Source organism: Antechinus flavipes, chromosome 5, assembly GCF_016432865.1.
Source record: "Antechinus flavipes isolate AdamAnt ecotype Samford, QLD, Australia chromosome 5, AdamAnt_v2, whole genome shotgun sequence".
Lineage (NCBI taxonomy): Eukaryota > Metazoa > Chordata > Mammalia > Dasyuromorphia > Dasyuridae > Antechinus > Antechinus flavipes.
In genome coordinates this window covers 285,101,595-285,113,141 of record NC_067402.1, presented here as the reverse complement: position 1 = coordinate 285,113,141, position 11,547 = coordinate 285,101,595, and the positions used below count along the sequence as shown (strand labels likewise).

The 11,547-nt window shown below is 46.4% G+C and overlaps 1 protein-coding gene across 2 annotated transcripts; it reads left to right on the top strand.

Moving 5' to 3' along the window:
• The first annotated feature begins 642 nt into the window (after positions 1-642).
• On the top strand, positions 643-10,373 carry C1QTNF6 (C1q and TNF related 6). Of its 2 annotated transcripts, XM_051961785.1 has the most exons (3): positions 643-2,041; positions 3,740-3,974; positions 8,152-10,373. In XM_051961785.1, exons 1-3 carry the CDS (start codon positions 2,039-2,041, stop codon positions 8,697-8,699), a joined length of 786 nt encoding a protein of 261 aa, XP_051817745.1. In that variant the 5' UTR covers positions 643-2,038; the 3' UTR covers positions 8,700-10,373. The 2 variants fall into 2 exon arrangements, with proteins under 2 accessions (XP_051817745.1, XP_051817746.1); XM_051961786.1 differs by lacking the exon at positions 643-2,041 and having other exon boundaries at positions 2,575-3,974.
• The last annotated feature ends 1,174 nt before the right edge of the window (positions 10,374-11,547 follow it).

Genomic DNA, 11,547 nt, shown 5'->3' with positions numbered 1-11,547 from the left:
GCGAGAGAAAAAATGGAAATCAGCGTTTTATGAAAGTAATTATCTTGAAAAATAGCTTTACATGTAACTGGGAAAAAATAAAATATGATTGCAATTTTAAAAAGTAAAGAGCAGAAAAGAAAGGAAAAAATAAAAGGAAATGTCAAAAACAAATTTTAAAAATAACAAAAATGCAAAATCATTTTAATAATTGAATATAATTCATTTCCTAAGTAATCAGGCATATTTTATTTAAAGCATGTAAATAAAATGCATTGTAAGAAAGGGTTGGTTGATAGACTTGACCATCCTGAAAAAAGGGTCCAGTACATAACATGTTAAGAACCTCTAACTTCTAGTCTACCTCCTCTATTTTTCATTTTCTGTTCTAAAGTAGAGAAAGGATGCCCTTCCCTCCATGAACTTTTCATCTTTCAGGGCCTAAATGGGGAAACTGAGGCTAAAGGCGATCATATTGCTTGTCTGTAGGTCATCAAGGGGATTGTTGGCAGAATCTGGACAAGAGGAAATCCAGCCTCAGATGAATATTGTTGCCTTTGGGGGCTGCCCTCCCCCCCCCCCCCATGAACTTTTCATCTTTCAGAGTCTAAGTTTCCACTAAAACATCTGGCAGGTGGGGAAACTGAGGCTGAAGGAGACCATATTGTTTGACTGTAGGTCATCAAGGGGATTGTTGGCAGAAACTAGACTAGAGAGAATCCAGCTACAGTATTGTTGCCTTTGGGGGCTGTTCTCTAAGGAAAAGAAGAAGGAGAGAGGTAGATATCAAGATCTAAGCTTCCCATTTCAGGAGACATAAGCCCTCCCCCTAGATGCACAGGTCCTGGAGGACCCAGATACAGCTTCTTCCCTTCAAGTGTCTCCTTCTTTCCCGCCTTAGCCCCTGATCCTCCCAGGGACCAGCCCTGCCTCTGCTTCCACCTGGAAGGCCCTAGGAAAGGCTCCGACTTTGGACATCCCCAAAGAACAGGCTTATGTCTCATGTCCCTCTCCTTCTTCCCTTTACCCCCAAATGAAATGTACCCATTTCCCTAGAGATAGGGCAGCTGAGACAGTTTGAAGGCAACTTTGACATCCCCCAGAACCCCTCCTCCACCACAGAAAATAAGCTTGAAAACAGAATTAGAGGCAAAACCCCCTTATCTCCCTCTAATCCTTATCTCCCCGTTCTGTTCTCCTGCCCAGGACCATCCCTCAGCCCTTTATCTAGCACAGCTGAGTCCTGCTCTCCTTCCCAGGGCCAGCCCTGAGGCTCCCCCCTCAGTCCCTGGCTGCCCATTCAGAACCCTGGCCATAGATGGGCATTTTAAGGAGCCTTGTTCCCTGCCCCCCTCCTCCTAAGACTGGCAGCGTGGAGGTCCCTGGAGGGGAGAGAGCCCCTCTCCCAGCCCCCTTTCTTTCCAATCCCTCTGCAAAAAGCCTTGCTGAAAAGTCTACTTTTCCCTTTCCTGGCTTGTTGCTCCTCTCCTACCCAACTTCCTCCGGCTGTATCTGATTCCCAAACAATGTTCTTTGCTCCCAGGGGACTCGTGAGCCCTGCTGAACCCAAGGGAGGCCTATTTCTAATGGGGGGACTTCAGGCACAGTGATTGGAGCCAGTTTCTCAGCCCCCCCATCCCCGCCCCCCTCCCTGCTGAGTCTGGCCTGGAGGGGGGTGCTATGGGAAGGGGCAGTGACTGCTGACGTGGCTCCAGCAGGAAGCCCGTTACTTGAAGGGGGATGGGGTTGCCCACTGGAATTTCTCCACCCACACCCCAGTTCCCAAGGCCGAGTCCCACAAGTCACGAAAGAGTTAAAGCCGCGAAATCTAACCCTCAATTCGTCGGAGCCAAACCCGAGCCGGGCTGGGAGGAAGGGGGGAGGGATCAAGAGGGAGGGAGCGAGGAGGAGGGGAAACCTGGGACCCAGCTCGGTCCCCTCCCTCCCTCCCGCCTTGGCCGGGTCCTGGTGCCAGCAGAGTTATTATTACAGCGATGGGCCAGGGAGCCAGAGGCAACCAGCAGCCCTGGGCCTGACTAAGCCGCTCAGCCTGGCCTTCATGGTGAGTCATGAGTGGGGTGGGAAAAAGTGGGGAGCCCCCTCCCCTGGAGAGCCGAAGGAGGGAGGGGCTCAGCTCTCCCCCTCACTGGCTGACTTCCCACTGGAGGAGAGGCCCCTTGCTCCGAGGTTCTCCTTCCTGCCTTCCACCCCCTCTTCTTCCTCCTTCTTTGCTGATTTTCCCACTGCAGTCAAAAGACCTGGATTCGAATTCCCACTCCACCACTGCTATCGGGAACAAGGGGATCCCTTTCTGAGCCTCAGTTTCTGCTAACTGAAGGCATTGCACTAAGCTGAAGTCTGAAGTCTCTTTCAGCTTGACACCCAATGACCTCCTTCCTCCCCTGGACCATGAGCTAACCCCCCCTTCCAGTGCCCCCTGACCTTCTGAGTTATTCCCCTCCTTCCTCCCTTCCCCATGCTCCTCTTCCTCCAGACCCTCAGCACTAGCCAGCTCTGACTCATTATGAGCTCCAGCTGCAGAATAAGTGTGATGGGGTGGGGGGCGGTGGGGTGGGGGACCCTAAGCACAAATGACTTTTGTTTGGGGTAAGCGGGGATCCAACTTACAAAGAGGACTCCCAAGAGGATGAGGACACCCTCCGCCTCTAAAGCCAGCATCCCTCAGGCCGGTCCTTCAAGGTAGCATCAGCAACACAGACCTGTCACACAGCCACTGACTGACTGACTCCTGCTCCCCTTGCAGGATGTTTGCTTCCCAGCCCAGCTCCCAGCTGGAATTGTGGGGACCGATGGGGAGAGGAGAGGGTTTGGAGCTGGGAAGCTGGGGTCTGATCCCAGAGGGAAAAGGCAGATCTGTCCTGTCCTTGTCCTTGTACTTGGAGGAAAAAATCAGGGGCTCTATTGTGGGATAAAGTGGGACCTTCTTCCCAGTTCTGATAACACAATAGATTTTTTTTTCTTTTTTTCTTTTCTAATTTCTTTTTCTTTTTTTCTAATTCTCTGAGACTGAGGCTTGCGGTCTCCTGGAGATTCCTATGGACATAGCCCAAATGGTTTTAAATTGGAAAAAGATGGGGATGGAGGGGGAACCTTGAAAATAAAATTCTCTCTCAACTCCCTTGTTCTCTGCTCCATTACTCTGACCCCGAATGGCCCCACTGGCCTAAGCTGAAGTCCTGGGGTCTGGAGCCAAAAGACTTTTACAGATGGTTTGGGGTGAAAAGCTAGCCTTGGCCCTGGGTTCCAGAGAGGTGCTGTTGACTTCAATCACTTTTTTTCCTCTTGCTCATAAAGCCAAATTTGCAGAAATTTCCTAGAGCTCTTCACAGAAAGAAGTCATTCTAGTGGAACAGAAATCAGGAACTAAGACAGGGCCAGGGGTGATGCTGATCCATAGGGTCGGTCCTGTGCCCAATGCCCAGACTGAGCCAGGATCACCACGGAATAGAGCCGATTGAGGTGACTGTTATTTAAAAAAAATTTTGACTTAGAATTGGAGAATAGAGTTGCAGAGGCCATCTAGTCCAAGCTGATCTCATTAGGCATTTTTCCCACACCATCTCTGGCAAGTGGTCGTCCTTCCTTGCCTGGAAACCTCCAGGGATGGGACCCATTGACCTTTTGAACAGTTCCAGTTGTTAAAAGTTAGACTATCACCAGGGTCATTTTCTATTCCAGATGACAATTCCACTCCCCCTTTCCTTCCTTTGGGCTTTTGGCCCTGTACTTCCTCATTTAGGTCACCATGGCAACAGCCTCCCTGACTCCCCGATGGGCTGCCCTCTTGCTCCCACTCTTGGTGCTTGGGATGCCCACTGAGGAGCCCACCCCTGAGACACCTTCCCCAGTGCCGGGGGGCTGCCGGCGATGCTGCCAAGAATCGGAGCCCCTCAACCCTGAAATGGCCAGTCCAACTGCTGTTCCCTATGTGATACCTGAAGTGAGACCCTACATCAACATTACCATCCTGAAAGGTGAGTGTCTAACATACTGGTATCTGCTTCTGCCTTCTACTGGGCACCCGGGTGGGGGGAGATTAGATGGGTCTGGGGGCTCGGGGTTCTTTCTAAGGGTAGACAGACAATGATTCAAAAGGCTCCATTTGGTGGTTATATGATACCATATTGTTTTATAACCTTCCAGAACCCCCTCTGGAATACATAGGATCCCGGCAGCCTTCTGGGCAACTTTCCCAGAGTGCTTTGTATATTTCCAGCTACTTGGGAAAAGTAACTGCCCAGTAGTTTAAGCCAGCCCATTGGGACCATCGAGTCATAGGGCAATAGGATTTAGAACTACAAAGCCTTTGGAAACCAATCCCCCCTTTGCAGACAAGAGAAAAGTAAATCTCTGCCCCACTTCTTTCAAATCTTTCCTTTAAATGGGACATGCTTCCTAGAGCAAGGAGCATGCTCACAATACCAAGGCATTAAGTGGGTATTCAGGGGCCAGCATGCCATATTTCCAGTGCTCCCCCAAGTTCATTGTCCTTTCCTCACCCTCCCACTTCCACACTGCACAGACTTGGAACATCCATGCTTCCTGTCCGGTGCTGACACAGCCTTAAGATGTCACCTCTCCCAGGACATTGTTCTATGGGTGTCGACCATAAGACAAAAAAATAGAAGAAAGCCCCCAGAGGATGATTACTTGCCCTTCCTCTGACAGGCTGGTCAAGCTTATTGCAACCCTCTTTAGAACCATAGTTTTTTAAATACCAAAAAACAAAACAAAACAAAAAAACCTAGAATTACAAAGGAAACCAACTATTTTGGAATATGATTTAAAAGTTTTTAACAAGTTCGTATTTCCCATATAGAGTCTAATTCCCCATTCTTTTTTTTTCCTTTCTTTTTTTATTTTTAACTGAGGCATTTGGGGTTAAGTGACTTGCCCAGGATCACACAGCTAGGAAGTGTTAAGTGTCTGAGGTCAGATTTGAACTCAGGTCCTCCTGATTTTAGGGCTGGTGCTCTATCCACTGGGGATTTGGTGTCTCAAATTCCCAATTCTTTAAATTAGTAAACTAAGCCTCAGTCAAGTTAGAGAGATTTACCACATGCTAATCTTTTTTTTTTTTTAATAATTGTAACTTTTTATTGACAGAACCCATGCCAGGGTAATTTTTTACATTATCCCTTGCACTTACTTCTGTTCCCACATGCTAATCTTAATAAGGAGGTTTGAACCCAGGTTCTTTTGGCTTTCAAGATAATGGAGCTTCTATTCTACCATGAAAATGTTTCTATGATTATTGAAAATATGCTTATTGCATTATTCTATATCACATATAGAAGATTGCTTATTATGTTATATTATACTTTTTTCTAATCTTACCAGCAGTTTCTGAGTGAAGGAAGATATTTATTAGAAAGAGCTCTGGGTATAAAGTCTACAGATCTAGGTTGGAAAGCTGACTTTTCTGCTCACTATCTGGGGACCCCTGAATAAGCCAGTTTCCCTCCCTGAGCCTCAGTTTACCCATGGGTTCTGCCTCTTTCTTTCTGATCAATCCCACCAGTTCAGATAATGGGGCAGAGAGGATCACCACATCTAACGTTCCTGTTCATTTGGATAAGCCTCTTGTGGCCCCTTCAATTATAATTGTTGGTAGAAGCTTCTCCAACATTAGCATCATGCTTCCTCTCGGGAGGTTGTTAGGAAGCCTCTTCTCCAGGCTCAGTGACACGATAGTGTCTAAACAGTGACTACAGCCCTTCCAGGACCAAAACTCCCGGGCATTGGCTCTCCAAGGCTTGAATAGTGCCAAAGATAGATCCCCGGAGGCTCTTTGGTAGTCCCTTACTATTCTCTGCATCAGGCCCCTGCCTTGTAGCTGCATCATATTCTAGCCAGACTTTCTGTTGAGCCAAATGGACAGCTGTTGCCCTGAAACATGATAACTGTCCATGGTGAGAGTGCTCTGACTATATTGCCTACTCCATAGTCTAGGCTTGTTTAGAGACATGGCCAGGAGTGGAGAATTTAGGCACAAATTTCTAGATGCCTCCTTTTTTAGATTATTTCTCTGGAGATCTGGGAAGATTCTTAAGCAGTTTATTCAATACAGTTAGTCAGTGTCCTTTCTTGGATGCTTTCCCTACTACCTTCCATCCCCACCCAAGAATTTGCAGCCATATGCAAAATCCTTACAAGGATACCCTTGTTATGGTCTAGCTCCATCTGGTCTCTATCCAAAACAACACACACACACACACACACACACACACACACACACACACACACCCCACAATGGCCCTTGGGGGCCTGTAAGATCCTCCCCGTTTTTAAATCTAGAACCAAGTTCTAGAACTGGTCCTTCTCCAAGTTGGGCAGCCATACTGTCCCTTATCCCTTAATTCCCAAGAGAACACTCCTGGCAGGGATCACTTCTGTCTTGGCGCCTGCTGAAATCTACCTCTGAATAGCTCAGTGCTGGTGCATGCTGCCTGCTAAGACATTGTTAAAACAGATAATTTAGTAATATTCCCTTCCCTACTAAAAATATTATCCCGGATGAGCCCACAAGATTAACCTCTGACTCAGAACCAGTATTAAATGCATGTGCACCGAGTTCAACCTTTGGAGGCTTCTCAATGATTTAAATAATGATTCCATCCCTTCCTAAAGCTATGGTCCTGGCAATACACACATTTGACTCATTTCTAATCCTCCTTAGTGCATTCAGTTCCCTTGAAAGTATCAAGATAACAAAGTATGGGATATTGAACTAATTCATAAAAATTCAGTAAACAACAGGGTAAATGTGAGAAGAAATTGATTGTTTAGTTATATACATATACAATAAGAAATTATTGTTGTTATAAAAATAAAATTTAATTGTGAAATGAAGAATAAGAGAGAAAATTTCACAGTATAAGAGATTTAAAACTCAAAGGTCATTTATTTTGATCAGTTCATTTTACAGAGGAAGAAGCTGAGGGTCAGAGAGGCCAGGTCATTTGCTCACAGTCTCCCTGGTAGTGAGCAGCAGACCAAGGTTTGGACCTGCGCCCCCTAAATCCCAATCCATAGAGAAGTTTGAACCCAGGTCCTTTTGGCTCCCAAGATAATGGAGCTTCTACTCTACCATTACATTTGCTTTAGCAAAGCAGAGGGTACAACCTTCTTTCTAATGGGTGTCATTATTAGACGGGGTCTTTGCCAGAGAGTTGATTACAATCCATTAAAACAAAGCCTCAAATCATAACTAGAAAGAGCCTTGCATTATGGGTGACTACAAGAATAGCTAGCTGTTTTAAGGCAATTTAATTTTATTCACTACAATCCTGTGAGGCAGGGCCTATTATATATATATATATTTTTTTTTTACCCATAGGAAAGGGAGGCTGAGAGGAGATAATAACTAGCCAGGGTCACACAGCAGTGTTTGATCTCAGATCTTCTTAATTCCAAGCCCACTATTTTATCTACTGGGCTGCCCCATTAATTGAATCAAATAGCTTCCCCATCTCTTTGTTCTCTTGTTTCCCTTTGGGTTCTCAGCTTGCTTCCTTGCTTTGCTCAGTATCATGTTCTTCTATCCTTGGTGCTGTGGTTATTAAGCACTCTGGACCATGTTACACCACCCCCCCACCCCCCCACTGTGAAGGAGGCAGCCTCTGTCCGCTGAGCTGACTTGTGTTACTCTTCCTCACCATTACTCTGCTACCGTGTCCATCTTCCTCCGCGTTCCATCTCCTGGAAGCTCCTCTCTCCCTTTCCTATGGACCTATGACATTAGGGAATTGCCTACTCTGCTATATCAGCATCTAGATGCCCTCCTGGCCAGTCAGATTATGAAAGGAGAGCTGAGTGTCTTGCTCCTGTCAATGAGACAAGAGCCCATCTAATAGCTGGGGGACAGATGGGTTGGATTAAATACTCCGTAAGACCCTCACATGTCTAAAACTATGGACTGTCTCTTGCTGTGTGTAAGCAGAATTTTTATGGTGGAACTCGTGGTGTTGTGATACAATGGGGGGGGTGTCTTTGGGAGTGGGTGTTCTCCACACAACTGTGTGGAGATATGGATGTGTTTGCTTGGAGGGAATGGATTCTTGGGTGATTGAAATGGCCTATATAGGGAAGGAGTAGCCCTTAGCTCCCACCCTGCAATAGCCACTCACCCTGATGTGCTTTACTTTGCAGGAGAGAAGGGAGACCGGGGTCCCCTTGGAATACCTGGGAAGATGGGCAAGGAAGGCTCTCGGGGGGAGCGAGGGCCTCAGGGCCCCAAAGGGGCCAAAGGCCAGGCCGGCAGCCCTGGGGAGCCGTGCAAGACACAGTACTCGGCTTTCTCCGTGGGCCGTAAGAAGGCCCTGCACAGCACCGAGGACTATCAGCCCCTGCTCTTCGATACAGTCTTCGTCAACCTGGATGGCCGATTTGATATGTTTTCGGGCCACTTCTCGGCCCCCATCGCCGGCATCTACTACTTCAGCCTCAATGTCCACACCTGGAACTTCAAGGAGACCTATTTGCACCTGATGCGCAATGAGGAGCCCACCGTCATCCTGTACGCACAGCCCAGTGATCGCAGCATCATGCAGAGCCAGAGTGTCCTGCTGGAGATGGCCTCTGGGGACCGCGCTTGGGTGCGCCTCTTCAAGCACCAGCGGGAGAACGCCATCTACAGCGATGATGTGGATACATACATCACCTTTAGCGGCCATCTCATCAAGCCAGGGGATGAGTGACCCCCTCAACTCCCCCTCAACTCCCCCCAATCTGTATCCTCCCAACACTTCTCCCATCTTTTCCACCTCTTCAACCATGCTGTGGAAGGGGGCAATCAAGCCCCCCAGGGCTCCCCAAACTTCCCTCCTAACTAGATATTCCACTTGAGCAAATCATGTTCCTTCTCTGGCCTCAGTTTACTCATCTATCTGTCCCTTTTTTCTTCTCCCCTTCTCTCTTCTCTCCTTCATAGTCCTTCCATTATTCCATTCATTCATTCCATATGCATTTATTAAGCACCTATTATCTGCCTGACACTGTACTCTGGGGACACTAATTCCTGCCCGGGGGGGCCCTCTTCCTTCTGGGCTCCCCTCTGTCTCCCCGCTTCTCCACCTAGGCCTGTGACTTCTAATGCTTCTCCCCCAGCTCCTGCTCCCTTGCCCCCTGTTCTCTGGATGTTTCCCCCATCATCAGTGGCTTCCCCCTACTCCCTCCCACCCTTTTCTCAGTGTCCTTCCTGCCCTCCTCCATCCCTCACATTACTGAATCCAAAGCATAGACACTCAAAGACCAGAGGCAGGGGACGGTCTCTCTGTGGATAAAGAGTAAAATAGGACCAGATATCAAAGCAAAGACCACCCGGCAGTCCATTCTCTGGTGGTTTCCTTCCCCTTCCTACCAGCCTCCACTGGCCAGCCCTTGATAAACAGCTGGGCCACAGCTGGGTTTCCACCCTGGTGAGGCCTCCAGGCTTCCTCGACCCTTGGAATAGCCTGTTCCTCTGTTCTCTCAAGACAGAGATGGGCAGACAAGGGCCCCTTTCTCTCCCTTTTCTCCATGGGTCAGCTTCCCAGGGACCCCAAGGCCAACCCATTCTCCTCTCCACTTGCTCTGCCCCTGCCTAGGGCAGGCTGCGGCCTATAATGTGAAGCTCACCTTGTTAAACTCCCCCTTTTCCTATGGTGCTAAGGAAACCCAAATCAGTCTTGCCTTCAGGTTCATCTTGGTGCTCCCCACTTATGAAGGGCCAAGGCTGAGCAAGGGAGAGGGAGAGGAGAACAGGAAGATTTACCCTTCCCCCCAGCAGGCCTGGGATACTTGGAAAGGGGAGAAAAACAAAGGAAGGGCATGTCTAATTCTTCCTGACTCTCAAGAGGAAAGAACAGAAAAGGGTTAGATGAGATAACCTGGGTTCTACAAATCTGTGATTCTAAGAGTCACTTGGGGTGAGGGAGAGAGGCCTAGAAATGGGGTTCAAGGATGTCACACTATATCTCCCCTACAATTGAGGGGTTTGGACCCCCCTGCACTAGATAACCTCTCCCAGGGACCCTTGGGGAATGGGCCCCTCGGGAAGCATCCAGGGTGGAAGGGACAGAGCTGAGATCTTTAATTCCTTCCCTCCCCGCCCCATTCCCTCCATGGTACCCAATCTCTTTCCTTCAGGATTGGCCTCCAGCTCATTGGTGCTAATTCCTCCTGGCCTGCATGGGCGGGTCAGGCCCTGGTGCTCTGTGGGCGGGAACCAAAAGGGTTGGAGATGCACTCCGTGCTTACATTTGCTGGTGCTTGAGGTGACCTACATGTGCAGTAGCATCCAAGGTCACAGAAGACATAACCCCAAACCACAGTGACATTTTTGGTCTTGTCTCAGGCTGATTAAAAACCAAGAAAAATGCTTTTTCTCAGCATTTATCCGGGCTCATTCTTCTTTGGACTGGTCTCTGAAACTTCCGTTTCACAATTCCCAGGGGTTGAAAGAAACCGAATGGGGAGTTAGAAGGGGAGCGGCAAGCTCACCCCCAAGTTTGTCATTTTCCCCTTTTCAGAGAGGCCCCTTTAAAAGCCAACATCCTCAGAGAAGCGGAAGGAGGCTTCGAATGAGCGCTGGCTTGGGAGACAATCATTGGGTTCCGAGATCCTTAGAGGGCTTTGAGACCAGCCCCCTTAGGGACAGTGAGTGGGGTGTCTGGATGGGACTGGATAGCCAAGAAAATGTGGGATGTGATGGCTCTGGAGTCAGGAAAATATTGGGTCAAATCACAGGATCAAAAAGTAGATTCTCGATAAAGAAGCCTTTATTTGGAGGACAGAAAATCCCTTCCCCCTATTAAGGGCTCTGGATCTCAGAGGGTTCAAAAACTTGAATGCACAAAAAATATATATATAATTTACATATTATATTTAAATATATTTGCTATATAAACACATTTCATATATTTAAATATAAAAATATATTCACATTGTATAAAACATGTATGTAAATATATTTACATATGTTTACATATTATATTTAAATATTTTAATTTAATATATAAACACATTTCACATACTTAAATATAAAAATATATTCACATTGTGTGATAGTATATTATATATGTAAATATATTTAATATATAATTTAACATATAATTTATGTATTAAATATATAATTGAATTTGACATATAATTTCTATATTTGTATATACAATTTTATATTGTATATTTACATATACAATTTTGTATATATAATGCAATTTTATATATAATTGTATATGCAATCTTGTGTATCTATACTTACAATTTATATATTGTATATAAATTATATAACTTAATTTTTAATTTAATTAATAAAGTTCAAGAGTAATTCCTATATTACACATATATTTAAATTTTTTAGCAACCTTTGATTTTCTTTGTAATCTCATATATTTTATCGTGTGCATTTAAAATTATTATTCTTAGGAGAGATCTATATTCTTTACCAGATCGCTTAAAGGGTACTTGAAACAAACAAGGTTTGGCCTAATATTGTGTGGCTTGGCTCAGGTCACAGGAGGTAGTATTTGAACCCTAATCTGGCTCCGGTGATTGTCCTTTCCTGGC

Bases quoted from the DNA above. Each gene is read 5' to 3' on its own strand.
- C1QTNF6 (XM_051961785.1), top strand. The intron at 3,975-8,151 runs GTGAGTGTCTAA...TTTACTTTGCAG, and splicing joins CAACATTACCATCCTGAAAG to GAGAGAAGGGAGACCGGGGT.